Source organism: Ictalurus punctatus, chromosome 16 (assembly GCF_001660625.3).
Source record: "Ictalurus punctatus breed USDA103 chromosome 16, Coco_2.0, whole genome shotgun sequence".
Lineage (NCBI taxonomy): Eukaryota > Metazoa > Chordata > Actinopteri > Siluriformes > Ictaluridae > Ictalurus > Ictalurus punctatus.
The window spans coordinates 15,190,862-15,210,030 of NC_030431.2; the positions used below are offsets into that span (position 1 = coordinate 15,190,862).

Below are 19,169 nucleotides of genomic sequence, written 5' to 3' on the forward strand. Positions count from 1 at the left end.
AATATTACACACCTTTACCTGTATTCAAGATATTTTCACTTCCCAACACATGATTTTATGAAAATACCTCCATATTAATTGGGTGACAATCAGGAAACATTTGGCTACTTTCATTTTAAAATTTTGTTTTAACATAAGGGGAATTTCCTGGTGTTAATACACTGCACATATTAAATAAATCCAAAATAGATTAAACAGCAGTAATTTTACATAACTGTGAACATTACTAGACTATATTGAGTCTACATTAGTAGACTTCACTGATCTTTATTGATATTTTGTTCCTGCCCACCAAGTGAGTTATTCTCGATTGCTCGTTTCCTTGCCAAGTACCAGCATCAAAGTGTCCCTGCTCATTCATCCAAAAGATAAATATGAGACGACAGAATTTCAAATTTAATTTCCTGATATTTACATCTAGATGTGTTAAACAACTTAGAACATGGCTATTGGTTGAGCCCACCCATTTTTTCAAGTGACCAAAAATATTGGAACATGTGACTGATAGGTGTTTCTTGCTGCCCAGGTGTATGCTGTTACACTGACTGTTTAAAGAATTAATAGCTCTGAATGTCTACTCTTGGTTTGACTGCATTTATTGTTAAAAAGTATAAACCAACATGAAGAGCAGAGACCTGTCTGCGGGAGAAAAGCAAAGCATTTTGAAACCGAGAAAAGAGCAAAAATCAGAGCCATTGCACAAACACTGGCCATAACCAATATAACAATTTGAAAGGTCCTGAAAAAAAAAAAACTGGTGTACCAACAGCCACACATGGAACTGGTCAATCTACGAAAACAACAGCAGTTGATGACAGAAACAGTGTGAGGGCTATAAAGAAAACACCCAAAAAAACAGTCTGTCACATTACCGACAACCTCCACAGGGCAGGGGTGAAGGTATTACAATTCACCATTCCAAGAAGACTTAGAAAGCAGAAATATAGAGGCCATACCACAAGATGCAAACCACTCATCAGAAATAAGAATCTGAAGGCCAGATTGGAATTCACAAAGAAATACAGAGATGAGCCACAAAAGTTCTGGAACCAATATTAACCTCTACCAAAGTGATGGAAATGCCAAAGTGTGGAGAAAGAAAGGATCTACTCATGATCCAAAACATACAAACTCTTCAGTCAAGCATGGTGGTGGTAGTGTCATGGCTTGGGCTTTCATGTCTGCTTCTGGAATGGACTCACTAATCCTTATTGATGATGTAACTCATGATGGTATTCAGAAGTTTACAGAAACAATCTATCTTCCAATTTACAGAGAAATGCATCCAGTCTAATTGGGGGGAACTTCATCATGCAGCAAAACAATTAGCCAACTCAACAAACAACTTCATTAGAGGGAAAAAGTGGAAGGTTTTAGACTGGCCAAGTCAATCACCAGACCTTAACCCAATTGAGCAGCATTTCACCTCCTGAGAGGAGACTGAAGGGAGAAAAACCCCGAAACAAACAATGACTGAAAGAGGCTGCAGTACAAGCATGGAAAAGCAACACAAAAGACATATGCAACAGTTTGCTGATGTCAGTGGGTTGCAGGCTTGATGCAGTTATTGCAAGCAAGGGATATGCAACCAAAAATTTTAAGTGTTATTTAATTTAATTTATTTTAAGACTATTTGCTCCTATAATTTTTTGAAATTGGGTGGTCTGCCACCAAAGGTCCATGTTTTAAGTTGTTTAACCCATCTATTTGTAAATATGAGGACATCATCTCATAATCATCTTTCATATTCACCAAAATATCTTCAATGTATATTGAAAACAAAAGAATTGGCATTGCTGTTACACTACTTTCGGAGGGGACTGTATGTCACCTTCACCATATTTTCCCATTGTCGTCTTGTCAAGAGGTTGAGAAAGTGACACTGAGTATAGCTCTCTAATGTTTTGTTTATTACTAAAAAGCCTAATCATGTTATTATTAAATCTGCTATATTGGTTGGGAGTACATTGACACACACCTTGGGTGATGGTAAGTCTAGTATCTGATGTATTACTATCCTATTATTACCCAAGTGCAGCCCCACATGCTATTAACACAAATCAAAACTCTCCCCGGCATTCCCACCAATTTTACCCGTGCCTAGGAAGTACAGAATACCCATAATGCATGTTGGTGTTTGTAAGGAATGAGGAAGATGACACTATTTTGGACATAAAGAGTGCTGACTGTAAAAAATGCAGCTTACCAATCACAAGTATCAGTTAGTCAGAAATAAAGTTGAAATTCACATGAATAATTATTGAAAGAAAATGATTGCCAGCTCTGGAAGTGAGTCAGAATCACTCACTAGACGTGAGTATTCACTGAGTTCTAGCATAGCAGCTATGACTCATCAGTATTGACAATAAGCTTGGGAAGCTAAAACTCATGCTGCTCAAAATTTCACCCTACTAGTATGTACCACAAAGTATGCAAAGTAGCTGGAAATCACAATCAAACACAATTTTGTCTCTAACTAACATTACTGTGAGGGATGAGCATGGGACTGATGCACCTTAATTGATTCTCTGGCTGATAAACAGCCAAACAGCCCCAGAGAGCGGCAGATTGGAGCTAATTAAACTCACCCAGCCGAGCTGTGTTTATTAGAGCGCCTGTGCAAGGAGACGAAATGCTCAAGACACGGCAGCGTCATGCAAACTGTCATTTCTTGGAGCTTTGATTAATTGGCATGTGGGTAGATCGAGAAAGGCTCTTGTGATTAAGGCACTGCTGTCTCCATGGGGTGGTGGATGGCAGGATGTGCGGCAGGACGAGAAAACATGCTCTGAGCTAGATCAGGTTAAATGAATTAGTGAGAATATTCACTTGCATCACTCATGTGGAGGAAGTGGAGGGTGTATAATATGTATTATAGAGGGGCATGGATAAGCAGAGAGAAAATAAGAATGCGAGAAGAGAGAGAACAGCTGCTGCATTATGGCTGTATCCATTTTTAATAGCATTTTATCGCATTCTGTCCCACAGGGAGATGCAGGCAGAAGCTCTCAGGCTCCAGGCACCAGTGTTCGACAAATCAGAGTTCCCTTTGCTCCTGCTGACGTTTGCTATTGTCACTGTATCATCTTCAGGCCTGCAGATCCAATTACAGCTGTCAAAATGTCACCTGCAGCCGGCTACTCCTCACACATGAAACCTGCCTACAGAGCTCAGTCCACTACTTTACATGCAAACAGAGAGTCCCAATTAAGAGCCTCCTACCCACGGCTGTCTGTGCCAGCGAGTGCACTGCTCCGATATCAGTTAGCCCTAATGTAGCCTGTGGAGCGCACTGTTTATCCCACGAGATATCACGAAAGAAGAATATCTGTCTGTAACAATCCACAGCTACAGCACAGAAAATGTGTCCTTTATTCAGTTCAAACTAGAACTCCTCAACTAATATACTGTAGTTGTAATTTCTACAACTAACAAGGAGTTCATTATAAAATGACTACATCTATGTATATGTAGCTAAAATAGTCACAGAGCTGTCATATTTAAAGGAATACTCCATAATTTTTTTTTTATTTAATGTCAATTTACTGTGCTTGTAGCATATGCATGATTGACACAGGCAGCATTTTTAGCTGGTTTCCCTGTATTAAAAAGAAAGAATGGAATCTTCTATATATCAAACATGCTTATAATGGAAGTCTAAAAGCAGCTGGTGGGGCAGTGAACAAATGTTTATGCAAAACACATACACTATATTGCCAAAAAATTCTGGATATATGGCTATCACACCCATATCTACAGTAGGTCTTCCCCAAACTGCTGCCACAAAGCTGGAAGCACACAATTGTTTAAAATGTGTTTGTATTCTTTAGCGTCACTCGAACTAAGAGGCCCAAACCTGTTCCAGATTGACAATGTCCATATGCACAAAGCGATGTTTGAGTGGAAGAACCTGCACAGAGCCCTGACCTCAACTCCACTGAACACCTTTGGGATCAATCCCAGGCATTTACGCTCAACATCAGCACATGATCTCACTAATGCTCTTGTAGCTGAATGGACAAATCCCTACAGCCATGCTTCCAAAATGTAGCAGAAAAGCCTTCCCAGAAGAGTGGAGGTTATTATAACAGCAAAGAGAGGACAAAATCTGGAATGGGATGTTTAAAAAGCACATATGAGTGTTATGGTCAGGTGTCCACAAACGTTTGGCCATATAATGTATGCAGAACATACAACCCCAATGGGGACAGTATGAAAAATGCTAATCAAAAAAAGAGGAGTGATTTGTGAATGTACTTTGACTTTTTTTTTTTTGACTATTTAAACAAAAAATGTATAAAGACTATAAAGGTATTTGATATTTTACCTAATCAACTGCACAGTTTTTTGAAGATAAATGTTTATTTTGAAATTGATGCATGCAACACGTTCCAAAAAAGTTTGGACAGGAGCAATTTAGGATTAATAGTGATGGGACAAGTTAAAATAAGAAGGTGATGTGAAACAGGTGAGGCAATCGTCTAATCATAGTATATAAGGAGCCTCCAAAAAGGCCTAGTCCTTCAAGAGCAAGGATGGGTTGAGGCTCATCAATCTGCAAACAGATGCATCAGCAAATAATCCAACACTTTGAGAACAACATTCCCCAAAGACTAATCGGTATTGATTTTGGGCATTTCACCTTCTACAGTGCACAACATAATTAAAAGATTCAAGCAAACCAGTCAAATCTCTGTGCATAAAGGGCAAGGCCGAAAACCACTTCTGAATGCACGTGATCTCCGATCCCTCAAACGTCACTGTCTTAAAAACCGTCACGAGTCTGTAACGGATGTCCTGACATGGGCTCGGGAATACTTTAGTAAACCTTTGACAGAATATGTGGCACATTATGAAGCGCAAAATAAGGCCACAACTGAAGAAATGCATAATTGACGAATGGGAGAAAATTCCGCTTGCTAAACTTGCTAAACCAACTGGTCTCTTCAGCACTCAAACACTAAATAAGTGTTATTAACAGAAAAGTTGATGTTACACAGTCGACTGTCCCAACTTTTTTGGAGTGTGTTGCAGTCATCAGTAAAACATCAAATAATGTGTTATTAATGTGTTTTCAATATAGTACAGGGTGAATTGAATTTTCAAATGACTCTTTTTGTTTGTTTTATTTGTTTTTTTTGCATTTTCCATACTGTCCCAACTTTGTCGGAATTTGGGTTTGTATTTATGCATTCTTCAACCAAATGAATTTGCAAATCAAACTATAATCTTGTACAACTGAATCTTTCAGAGATAAACGAAACGCCATCTGATTATGCCATGTGTGACCAGGATCCAAGAGAGCAAAATTGATCTCTCTCTTGGTGGGAGGGATGGAATACTCTCTCTGCTCTATCACAGCAACACCAGCCTATCACAGGGATCTGTGAACTCATGTATACGTAAAAGGGCAGATAGTGCTTTCCTCCGAGTGTGTTACACTACCCTGTGATGTAACCTGAGCAGCAGTTCAAAAAAGATGAAATTGGCTGTCTTCTTGCGTGTCAGAGGAAGCACAGATTAGCCCTCACCCTCTGTGGCTGGTAGTTGTTGTATGATCGGGGAGAGCTGACTGGTGGGTGAGCATTGATCAAGACCATATTAGGGAGAAACTGGGGGAAAATTCAAAAGTCAAAGACTACCTTTCAGGGGAAAGAATATATAGTTAGGTATTACCAACACAGTTCATGGTTCTGATACATGGATCCCACAAAAATAACTAGAATAGCTTTTTACTGAGTGTAGTTTTGATTTTGAGTTATGTATTTCCAAACATTTATTGATGCAGTTCAACTGTCTTAAGTAAACACGTGTTCTGTTCTTCTCTGCTGAGAAATGAGCTGAAATGATCGTCTGTGGTAATCACACGTACACTATGGATGCAGTGGATACAGAGTAAGTTAAACAAAGCTGGAGTATTCCTTTAATGCCTTGGCACATGAGGAAGACGAATGCAGAGAATGCCACACAATCATCAAACAAGAGATTCATCTCGAGAGGAAAGCTTTGATTTATTCGGTGTGTAAATACGTGTGCAAGCCAACAATTGTGTGACTGAATCAGTTAATGGGCCATCACTCTGACTTACCCGCTCTAGCGTAATTTCTTCGAATTCATATTCAATTTCTGTCCCATTGACCTGGAAAGGAAAAAAAAAAATCCCATTACACATTTGCAATGCAAAGGAAATAACTGCAATGAAATATTAATCATCTGAAGCAAGCAACCCTAAAAAAATAGAAGAGAGAGAAGAGCACCTCACATAACTTCACAACAAAAATGTAAATATCACTGCATAAAACTGAAGTGATCTGGACGGACTTGCTGTTTTTTTGTAATATAATCAGAATGAATGCATTTTTCATTTTCCACTAGGCAGCCAGCTGCGGCTTCAATCTAAAGTTTAACGTGTAAATCATTATCTGTTTACTTGCTCCCACAGAGAGTCCCATCTCTATTGATGCTCAGACCATCTGTTAGACTTATAGCCTTACCAAACACTGCAATCTCTTACATGTACCGTACATTGACATACCTCTGCACACAGGTTAGCTAAAGTCAAGTGGACACTACATGACTTTCGAAATCGCTGTTCTGCTCATATTTGTGTCTCTTGAGATCCGTTGTGTGGATATAGAGGTGTACATACTACCCTCAGGCTCAGCCACTACACAATCCTTCACCTGGAGAGATCCCCAAATCCTACTCACAAGAATAATAACCACAGCGATCTATTATGTGACTTTGTCATGACTGAGCCTTAGCAACTGGCTGTAGTAGAAGTTTTTGCACTGTTTTGCATTGAAACAAGAAAAAAGAACAAGAGAAAAATGTGGAAGAAGAACTGTCTGTTCTGCAAAGAGAACTGGAGGTGTTAGCATAGCATATTTTTATACTGTACTTTTCCAGAGGCCTGTTGCACGAAGCATGTTGAACAAACTCAGAGTTGCAGAATAAGTTTTCAGTTGAGAAAACCAAACAAATCCAACCCAGGTTAATTAAGATTAATAGGTTTCACGATGCTGGTTATCAACTTTCTCAGTCAACTCAGGTTTTAACCCTGAATCAAGGTTTACTCAGAGTACACATGCACATAAGTGCGTATGTTTGCGGCAAACAGCCAATAGTATTCAGTAGGGAAAAAAAGCAGATGTGCATACTTCAGGTTGAAGAGCAAGAAATTATTTTTTGCAAAAATATGAGGAATTTAAACCTACACTAACCACAAAAAGCAACACAGTTGCAGCTGCCAAAGTTCCAAAAGATGTACCACTGCCAAAAATATATACCACTCTCAAAGAACTGCAAAACAATACATACAGTTTGCAGTACAGTAAGAGCGTGGCTTAGGTGTGTCACATTTTTAATATGCGCCGTAGATAAACTATACATTTGAGGAAAATCGATATATTTTGTACATTTTCAAGAAGTAGTGTTGAAAGTTACCATGGTGATGAAACCTGCTTAAAAGCAATCCACCTTGTTGAGACTGAAAAACCAGTGTTTGCTCAAACTAAACTCAAACTTACCTGGGTAGCCACCGAGGCTGCAACAGGCCTCAGGAATGTCACGTCTGTTTTCATTTGGGTTTGACATGCCAAATAATTTGCACTCACACTCCTACACAAATACATGGATAACAGAACTGGATTCAGGGATCTGCTGCGCATATTTCCTTTCGAAATCTCACTGGCTGTTGCTCATCTCTTTCCTCGCTACAGTACTTGTCACTGGTGTGTGTGTGTGTGTGTGTGGGGGGGGGGGGGGGGTGTGTGTGTTGCAAATCCCCAAAATGATTTGTAACAAGGAAATCGGGGCTAAAATCGCATAGTGTGGATTCAGCAAGAAATATTATTATTCTGTGGCAACAATGAGAAATGGATATGAAATAATCAACTTTAAAGATGAAATGTGGAGTCATCTGACTTACAATATTTTGTGTCTGATAAAAAAAAGCCTTACTATGATTCAATCATCAAGCCAGCACTGCTCAACAGGAACTCTCACTTTATCCCCATCTCTTTTACAGACATACATATTACACAAAATTTGTAAATTATTCAGTTTCAGACTGTATTGACACATGGCAAAGATTCTTCCCCACACACAGCTGCAGTATGACTAGAACCATAATCTGAACGCATAGCTCTGTGTTTTGTGTTTGACCTGCTTTAACACACCACAGGAATCCACCAAATTCAGGTCGTACAGTATAGCTGAATGACATTTTTAGCTTAGGTGAACTCAAAAACAGAACAGCCACTGGTGAATAAATGAAATGTTGAAAACAAGGCAGACTAATGCATAGTTATTGTTCCAAACCCCAACCCAACCCCCCAACCCACCCACCCACCTCCCCTCCTCGGACAGTTTTATGATGCCTAGTCTCATACAATCACAGCAAAAATCATTTTTACACATCCTTTATGGGAATCTGATTAATCCTTATAGGGTAGAAAAAAAGACTTTTAGGACTTTCAAGGACATGGGCAATACACATGAGCTGATTCATGTACAAACTACATCCAAGCTAATGAGAAAGAAAGGACAGAGAGAAAGAAGTGAGAGAAAAGATGAGAAAAAGCACCATTCAACAATATCAGTTGTTGTCATTCAAAAATAATATATCACAATGTAGCTTCAGCTTCAATAGTAAGAAATAAAATGATGGAGGCATAATGCTATAGGAAAATAATCAATGACGGGGGTCGGGGGTCTATTTTCCTATAACAGCAATTTGCAGATGATTTTATTAAGAATGTATTAAGAAAGCTTTTTATTAAGAACATACTGCACTTTTTTAAAAAATATATTTTTAGTTCCAGTTAATGCTGTGAAACCAATTAGTTCCTGTTATAATTTACGTTACAGCAGCTACAAACAGTCATTCCCTCAGCAGCCCTTCTTTTCCCGCTCTCTCTTGAGGTTCATAAGATAAAAAACTCAGCTAGTCACGTTACCAAGAAACCAGAATGCACAAAGTCCTCACAATTGTTATGTAAATGCCTCCTTACTGAAAGCTTCAGCATATCTTCAGTATATCAAGATCATACGCTTTAAGTTTGTATATTATTAGCATTACATTATGTTGAGCATGTTCCATACAAGTCCATGTGAATGAGCTGTTACTATAGAAGTAATAATGTACTATAATGCGTGCATTAATATAAACCTGAAATGATTTGTCTTGCAGTCAGCACTATGGTCAGAGCTGCTGTTATAGAAAATGAATCAACACCTTCTGACCAACAAGATAAGAGAATTCAATATCACTGTGGTGTAAACAATATTAAACTGTAGCATTACTGTGATCTCATCTCACCAGCAGCTATACAGCATAAGGTCCCTCGGAAATGAAAACACCTATTGACAGGCAGGAGTCACTGAATCTTACATCCAAATGTGGTTAGATTTTTGCAGAAAATCTCAGCTGATGCTTTAAATAAAATTTGTGAACTAGTTGCTGTAAATTCGTGACACTGTTGACGTGTCTAGTTTAGATTATTGAGTTATCTAACTTTTTTTTTGTACTTTTTTTTTACTATCTATAGCAATCACCCTGAGGTCCATTGGATGTGTGTGTTGTGATTGAGGACATCATGCTGTTGTCTTGTTCATGGTCCTGCAGGGACATTGGTCTGGCACCATCTCGTCAGAACAGATGAGGAGGAAAACGAAGAGCTCTTGAAAGCCTCCTGCTGGCTCTGAGGGAACACACTCTGATCCACCATCAGCACACAGAGCTCAACAGGCATCAACATCATCAGTGACAGAGAAGTAATTGATTGATGAATCCCAGAGTCTGGTAGGATCACTGAACAGTTCTTATTATCATAGCAATAACAACAGCGCTGATCATCGGAACGACTGCACAGATATATACAAAGTCTCCTCGTTATGCAGACGACAGACGGTGAGTTAAGACAGGAAGTTGCTTTGCTTAATGTCAGGAAAACACGGCCCTTCTGTCTGAGCCGCTCTACACTTGAGCAGTATTACTGCGGCTCAAACCTAAAGCCTGGCTCACATCAGCAATGCTAAGTGGTGCTTTCGCCGGGCGCGTCCTTGGGGAGAAGTGTTTGTGTGCTGTGGCTCGACTTCAGCTGCAGAGGGGAGGAGAGAGCCATCCAGACTGCAGGCTTACACAGGCTCATAATAAAGTGGTGAGTCACAGTGAATGTGCCGCTTACAAAACAGCAGGCACACATTGAGAAATCATGAACGTTGTACTAAACACACTCGCTTGTTGCTGCTTCACATGATACAGGATACAACACAAGAAATAAGAGTTAGTCCTTATATGGTGTATATGAATCTTTTGTGTGTGTATATGGAATGTGTGTTTATTTCCATTGGAATGTACAAGCTATGGGACATCTTCATACCCATGATTGTGGTTAAAACATCCAGTCCTCCTCAGAATAAGGTACATAAAAAGCTCCATAACACAGAAAAGCATGTACCAATCAGCGTGTGAAACAGAACTAGTGTTTTCCTCATAGCCATTGAAGCCTCCTGTGGTTGTAGTGCCACACAGAGGGCAGATAAACATTAGCACAGTGTATCCCAGAGCTCTGACTGCAACTCCTCAGTCCTACTCCCTTCACATCCTCTGCATCAGCACCATTCATTACAAACAGAGCTTAATTACATCTCCTTGCTGAAACGGCTGTGCTTACTGAACGCAGAGGGCTAAATGAAGCTTTACTGTAGCGGTGTAACTGAAGAAAAAAGTGACAGATAAAGTACCACACAAAATAGAAGTATGCAGCTAGACGGGGAAAAAAACAAAGCCACTGAAACAATCTGTTATTCAAAAATACTCAAATACTTGATGTTACTCTATAAGGACATCGTAAAGTCGAAAAGGGACATCCTACATAGATGTCATATGGAAGGGTTACATGAAGAAAGTCACTGCTCTCCAAAATGAACATTGCTTCCCTTCTACAGTTAACAATCATGTGGACAAGCCATAAGGCTATTGGAAAAAAAGTCTTATGGACAGATGAGATCAAAATAGAACTTTTTGGTTTAAATGAGAAGTGTTATGTTTCGAGAAATGAAAATACTGCATTCCAGAATAAGAACCTTATCCCCTCTGTGAAACATGCTGTTGGTAGTATCATGGGTTGGACCTGTTTTGCTACATCTGGGACAGGACGGCTTGCCACCATTGATGAAACAATTTGTATACATTGCTGGTATAATACAATGAATTATACCAGCGAATTCTGAAGGACATGTGTCCGTGAACTGAATCTCCAGAAAGTGGGTCATGCAGCAAGACAATGACCCTAAGCACACAAGTCGTTCTACCAAAGAATGGTTAAAGAAAATATAGTTAATATTTTGGAATGGCCAAGTCAAAGTCTTGAGCTTAATCCAATGTAAATGTTGTGGAAGGACCTGAAGCAGAGCAGTTCATGTGAGGAAACCCACCAACATCCCAGAGTTGTTCTGTACTGAGGAATGGATATACAGTTGCACTCAAAATGATTCAACCCCCATTGCAAGTCAGGTTTATTGTCAAAATTTATAATGAAGTTTGCAATGAACACATCAAACAAAAGCAATTGAAATAGCTCAACACAAGGAATGCTTCAAGTGGTTCCCCCAAATTCAACTGAAAATGCAACTTACGATGACTTCTCCAGTCTCAAAATTATTCAACCCCTTCATGGCAAGCATCTTTAGTACTTAGAGAACCCTTTTGATGTTATGACCTGCTGCAAATGAGATGCATAGCTTCTGGCAGCATTCCTGAGAAATCTTAGCCTGTTCCTCAGGAGCAATGGCCTCCACTTCAGTAATATTCTCAGGTTTGCATGCTGTAACTGCCTTCTTCAAATTCCCCAAGAGACTTTCTATGGGGTTCAAGTCAGGTGACTGTGATGGCCCTGTAGAATCTTCCAGGACATCTTCTGCAAACAAGCATTGGTGGAATTGGAGGTATGCTTGGGATCATTGTCCTGTCTGAAGGTCCAATGACACCCAAGCTTCAGCTTCCTCACAGACGGCATGATGTTTTCTCTTAGGATTTCCTGATACTTCAATAAATCCATCTTGCCTTCCACACGCTGCAGGTTTCCAGTGCCAGAGGATGCAAAGCAGCCCCAGAGCATCACCGAGCCACCACTATGCTTGACTGTGGACAGAGTATTCTTTCTTCATTCTTCTTCCTCCAGACATACTGCTGATCCAACGTGCTGAAAAGTTCCAGTTTTGTTTCATCGCTCCGCAGAACAGGATCCCAAAACATCTGTGGCTTATTTATATGATTTTGAGTGAATTTTCTTGTGCTTTTGGGTCAGTAGTGGTGTATGTCTTGGAGTTCTGACATGGAAACCTTCTGCGTTTAGTACGCATCTTACTGTGCTCACTGAAACCTCAGTGCCTGATGCAACCAAGTCTTGCTGCAGGTCTTTTGAAGTCACTTGAGAGTTTTTCACAAACTGCCTTCTCAGAAATCTGGTTGCAGCCATCGATAGCTTCTTTTTTCTGCCCCATCGAGATATTTCATGAATTTTCTGCCCCTAGCCAGTTCAGGTATTTCATGTGTTCCAGCTCAAGCACATCTGGTGCAATTAATGAAGCCCTTGATTAGTTGCATCAGGTGTGCTTGAGACAACACCTGTTTTGCATATCTGTGCAGTTGTGAGGGATTCTATAAAGAAGGTTGAAAAATTTTGAAACATTAAAATCATTATAAGTTGCATTTTCAGTTGAATTTGGGGAAACCACTTGAAGCATTTGTTGTGTTGAACTATTCAATTGCTTTTGTTTGATTTGTTCGTTGCAAACAGCTGACAATAAACCTAATTTGCAATGGGGGTTGAATAATTTTGATTGCAACTGTATATCATTGAATCAAATTCCTCCAAGCCAATGTGCAGCACTGATCAACAGTTACCAGAAACATTTAGTTGCCGTTATTTCTGCACAAGGGGGTCACACCAGCAAAAGTTCACATACTTTTGCCACTCACAGATATGTAACATTGGATAATTTTCCTCAATAAATAAATGACTAATTATATTTTTGTCACATCAGTTTAATTGGGTTCTCTTTGTCTACTTTTAGTACATATGATAAATCTGATGATTTAGGTCAAATTTATGCAGATATATAGAAAATTCTAAAGGGTTCGCAAACTTTCAAGCACCATTGTACATTCTGAGTAAAATAAGTGAATGTGAACTATAAATACTTTGTTGCTGAGATAAACTATTATTTGTGTGTTCCATTAAACATACATTAAACATACTGTATATTCTTGCAAGAAACAGTACTTGTAATAATAGTTCATATCAACATTCTATTGAAAATGCACTCTGTCTCCCAATACTAGAAACTAATGGTGGGGTTAAAGAGTCCATATTTTTCCAATAAAGCATAGCATCTAAGGGCTAAAATGTGGGGGTTCAGTGATTTTTTAAATATTTTTTTAACATTTATTAAACACTAAATTAACATATAACACCTTAAAAACATCCTAAGGTTCTAATCTACCTAAAATTGAGGTCCACCATCAGTAAATGTTATTGGGACAAGAAGGTGCCTCGTGTAAGCCATTTTGCCTCTCTAGTCAAGCCCTCCATCTTGGACTAGCTTTAAGAAGCCTTGGCAGCACATGGGCATGTGTTTTTGGAGGTGTGGCTTCTAGGGGTAACACTGCAACACTGAGTGGCTGTATTTGTTTAGATTTTACATTTTAGAACAGCTAGCTTCAGCTGAAACTGCTGACTACAGATTCAACCAGGGACCTTCAAATGTTATATATCATAATGTTATATATAGCATATAATCACGTCATTAATAACGTCGTACAATTCTGTCCATTTTCATAATATCAAATTGCATCAGATCATCATCATCATCATCATCATTACTAACATCATCATCGTCATCATAATCGTCATCATTTGTCTCCTGTAACAGCCTTTCAGCCACTTTTGTGCTCATCTAGAGAAACGTGAAAGTTAGCCAAGTCTCTGGCAGAATGCTTTTTTAGAGCTGCTCTTAATGCTGAAGCTGCTGCTTAAACCCATACACTTTGATTCACATCACCTCATTTCCATTCAGAAACACAAGAAGCCAAATGTTAGTTTAATGGAAAACTGTCAGAAAGTGTGGTGACCACGCTGTGCTGTTCTCCCTGACATCATCCATACAACAAAAGTATACTTGAGTTTACTTCAGTGTTCAGCTACATAGATTTCTAGGTTAAGTACGTAATGTTTAGCTTTGTGTAAGAGCAGCTTATTTAATACATTAATTAATTTAATTTCAGAAAGTAAGCTTGGGCAACTTTAGACTACCTAGCTACTCCAATGACAACACATTGCATTACCCAAATATGTAATGCTAGCCAAAGAGTTGGACTGTATTAGGTCCAACCCACAGAAACGCCCATCAACAGCAAGTAGAGGACAATGATATTTGGGAATAAACTTTGCAAGTGTATGATTACTCTAGCTTCATTCGTCTTCAATAAATATTTATCCTGGTTTGGTTGTGGTGGACCAGGAGCCTATTCCAAGAGCACCGGGCATGAGGCAGGAATACATCCTGGATGGTACACTAGTCCACCGCAGAGCACCATATAAACACATTTACACACTCTTTCATGCCTAATTCAGAGTAGCTAATCCACCTACCATCATGACACTGGTAGGTGGGAAGAAACCAAAGAACCCAGAAGAACCCAGAAACCCTCATGGGCATGGAAGAACATGAAAAACTCCATGCAGAATGGTTCAAAACAAGAACCTTGGAGCTGTGAGGCATCAACACTATATGCTGTGGCACCATACCACCTATGTAGTTCTTAATTTATAAATAGTAATAGTGAGTATTTAACCAAATGTGGAATGTTAGCCAATTAGTTGCTCTTAGCTGGTAGGGCAAACCCACGGAAATGCCCGTTCACTGCAAGCAGAGAACAATGGCATATGGGATCATCTTTGAAAGTGTATGATTGCTTCACTAACCACATTATTGTGTCAGGGTTTGAAAATATTCCACATGATATCAGTTGGCTTAACTTGTTATGTTTTGTCTCCTGCATTTTTAAAGTTCGCCAGTTACCAGTATTCTCCCAAGACATTAAGGAACAGAATAATATAATATAAATTTGTAATAAGAAACCAAGATACTGTACTTCCGGCTGCAACGATAAGTGCATTTCAGTGCTATATTTACTCAGTTATTTTCATTCTTGAGAAAGTAAAAGTAAATTGATATTACAGTATAGTACATCATCCATTAATAATAGACTAAAGGCTAAAGACATTTTGGTTTGAAATCAAAAGATGAATATGATAACAGAGTTTAGTATTTTAGCTTTTATTTCCTGATATTTATATGTAGATGCGTTAAACGACATAGATCATAGCACATTTTGAATCAGCCCATCCCATTTGTAGGCAATATATTGGAAATATTGGAACATGTGACTGACAGGTGTTTCTGGTTAGCCGGGTGTGTCCTGTTAAACTGATTGTGTAAACAATAAAACTCTGAACATGTACTCTTGGCTTTAGCCTTCAATTCACCTGTGAAAACTGCATTCACCTGTGAAAACTGCATAAACTGCATTTAACGTTATTAAAAAGATAAGCCAACATAAAGAGAGCTGTCCATGGGAGAAAAGAAAGCAATTTTGAAGCTGATTTAAAATCAGTCAAAGGCATTGCACAAACACTGAGCATAGCCAATACAACAATTTTGAACGTCCTGAAAAAGAAAGAAACCACTACATCGGTCAAGGAAAACAACAACAGCTGATGACAGAAAAACTGGGAGAGCTGTGAAGAGAAACCCAAAAACAACAGTTAGTGACATCACCAACAACCTCCACAGGGCAGGAGTGAAGGTATCACAATCCACCGTTCCAAGAAGACTTAAAGAGCAGAAATATAGCGGCTATACCTCAAGATGCAAACCACTTGTCAGCAGTAAGGCTCTGAGGGCTAGATTGGAATTCACAAATAAATACAAAGATGAGCCACAAAAGTTCTGGAACCAAGATTAACCTCTACCGAAGTGATGAAAAGGCCAAAGTGTGGAGAAAGAAAGATCTCATGGTCCAAAACATACAAGCTAGTCTGTGAAACATGGTGGAGGTATTGTCATGGGTTGGGCTTGCATGATTGCTTCTGGAACAGGCTCACTAATATTTCTTAATGATGTAACTCATGATGGTAGCAGCAGAATGAAGTCAGAAGTTTACCGAAACATTGTGTCTGCCAATTTACACAAAAACGCATCCAAATTAAACTTCATTATGCAGCAAGACAATGATCCAAAACACACTGCCAACACAACAAAGGACTTCATCAGAAGGAAAAAGTGGAAGGTTTTAGACTGGCCAAGTCAATCACTAGACCTTGACCCAAATGAGCAGCATTTCACATCCTGAAGAGGAGACTGAAGGCAAGCACATCACACACGACACTGTTGCCAAACTTAAAATTAATTTGACAAATTCAAAAAGAGTGGAGGTGTTGCAGACCAACCGAGAAGTGGACGTTCACAAACATCCTGGCAAACATAGTCCCCTATGTATGGAGACTTTGGGAACACCCTGTATATCAGCATCATAATAATAGAAACGTGTCACTCTATAATGAATGCACCTGCTTTTTTTATTATCAATAATGTCTGTTTATTGATCTCTCTTTCCCTCTACTCATCTTTCACACCATCTCTCACTCATCTCCAGTTCATTTGTCTTTATACACGCTTCATCCAAATTCAGCCACCCCCTCACTGCTTCCAAGCACCACAGAGAACAGGCATTCCTGCTTGATGCTGATGAGGGAAAAGCTCCAGTGGTTATCAAAAAGCTTTAGCTTGCAATCCATTATACCACAGTGCCCAGTGTCAAGGTTTCATGTAGAAAGCTCATGTAATATTTATCTGAGAGTTCTGTCATATACCGAATGATGTCGTATAAATGTTACTAAGTAAGCCACAACAAACTTGACACCATAACAATACATCCAACTCTGTCTTATATTACACACCATAGGTGTTACGCAATACCACTATCTGTATATGTAGCCTACCACTCTGTCCTGTAAAACACTGGGGGGAAAACCAGAGGAAGAAATGGCAGCAATGTTAGCGTCATGTGCGAATTCTGGTCCTGACAGTTTCTCTCATCCGTGTCACTCGAGTTCATCTTTGGTCTCAACAAGAGATGTGCAAGGGACTTGGTTTTTGTAATTGGGTTCTATTTCTCAAAATATAAACAAACTAGTAGTCTAATTTAAACCACCACAACCCTGAGCATGAAGTTACTAAGGATGAATGAATGAATGCTGCATAGTCTTTGCTAACTTCTTCTAACGTCTGAATGAATGAACGTAAAAAGCTCCTACACGTGCAGCCCATGGAATCTCAGTCCCAATACACACCTGTAGTTTCAACTAGATGGCCTTAGCTTTCTAAAAAAAAATCCATTATTGTACCTCCTATTCGTATCTGTATTTTGGTTGTTCGTATTTAGTACTAAAATTACCAATACACAACATGAAAAAGAAAACAGATGAAAAACTGTGAAACTCACATACGGTACCGACTCCAGAGTGTCTGTGTTGACTATAATTGGTGCTGGGCTTGCCTGTAAGAGAGAAAGAGACATCAGTGTAGGTTAGCCGTGTAAAACCTGTCCTAGTTTCTATTAACGTGTGCTGTAACGCTTCTGTATGGAGACGAAATAGTCATGTCAAATTGATTAACATTGCTCCACTATGGCAAAGACAACACACAACACACTGAGCCAAAGCACACACAATCACAGGTGAAAAGAATGATGACATTACAGAGCACACAGGAACATTCTGAAGCTGAAACGCCGAACACAAAAGCATGACAGACCAAAAACAAAAGGACGTTTCAGTCTAGACAATATTTAGTCTAGTTGAAATTTTTGTGTTCACTTTGTTTCCAAACACAAAGATTCCTCTGTTATTGCTGGTTGATGTTGATTTTGGTGCATCACTGCACAGATGCTGGTCCTAATTACACAACTCATCCTCTGTAGCTCTCGCTCGCTCGCTCTCTCTCTCTCTCTCTCTCTCTCTCTCTCTCTCTCTCTCTCTCTCTCTCTCTCACACACATGAAAATCTAGCCTTTCTAAAACACCCTGAAATAAGTTACAGATGAGTCCAGTGTCTTCAAGACTAATATTTATCTACTGCATCTATAACATGTGTGAGTTTACCATTGTCACCTATTTTCCTGTACTGAGAAAAGAACTAAAGAAACTTAAAATGGAAGTCAAATTGCAGAGATGGGACTACTTACTTGCATAAGAATGAATATTTTAGAAGTGTCTGATCATGCATGGATGCAAAAAACAACAACAACCTGTATTCATTTTTACTGCATTGCTCAGATTTTGGAAAGTGCTTTGGTAAGATATTCTTTAATGTCTATCTCAGCCTAAGATTTTTATTGGTAGACTTTTTTCAGGTAATTGTATATAACTGGACTACTGCAACGCATTAATCTTGAGTCTCCCAGTCAGCTCCATCAAACCCCTTCAGATGATTCAGAATGCAGCAGCACACCTTGTTTTCAACCAGCCCAAAAGGACCCATGTCACAACCATCTTCATCTTCCTCCACTGGCTTCCTGTAGCCGCCCGTATCAAATTCAAGGCCTTGATGCCCACATACAAGACCTTGTCTGGAACAGCACCACCCTACCTCAAGACTCTCCTGATGGCTTACGTTCCCTCATGCAAAGCTTATTAGTACCTACTCAGCGTGGATCAAGGTCCCTTTCCAGAACCTTCAAACTAACTGTCCCTCAGTGGTGGAATGAACTTCCAACCTCAATCCGGAGAGCAGAATCTGTCACCATCTTCATAAACAGCTAAAGACCCACCTCTTCTGTAAGTACTTAACTAACCCCTAACCTGCCAACCCCCATATTATTTATAAAAAATAAATAAATAAACAATTACTCTGACTCTTACACCTCTACTCTGTGCACTTTGCTTGTCTAGAATTCATTTGAAAAAAACTTGTATTATAGCATTACTTGTATTATTCTCTGCTTGATATATCGCTTTGCTTGTATTTCCTCATTTGTAAGTCGTTTTGGATAAAAGCATCTGCTAAATGAATAAATTTAAATGTAAATGTTGTATAGAC

At 39.1% G+C, this 19,169-nt stretch overlaps 1 protein-coding gene across 28 annotated transcripts in view; it reads right to left on the reverse strand.

Annotated features, from left to right (window-relative positions):
• The window catches only part of dlg2 (discs, large homolog 2 (Drosophila)), a 284,477-nt gene that overhangs the window by 78,926 nt on the left and 186,382 nt on the right, over window positions 1-19,169 (reverse strand). For 26 of the 28 annotated variants that reach the window (XM_053686874.1, XM_047161111.2, XM_047161112.2 and 23 more), the window contains 2 exons: window positions 17,576-17,629; window positions 6,089-6,139 (listed from right to left, as the gene is read on the reverse strand). In XM_053686874.1, coding sequence (XP_053542849.1) covers window positions 6,089-6,139; window positions 17,576-17,629 — 105 coding nt within the window. The remainder of the gene's footprint in view (window positions 1-6,088; window positions 6,140-17,575; window positions 17,630-19,169) is intronic. The other 2 variants (XM_047161110.2, XM_053686878.1) reach the window with 1 other exon arrangement.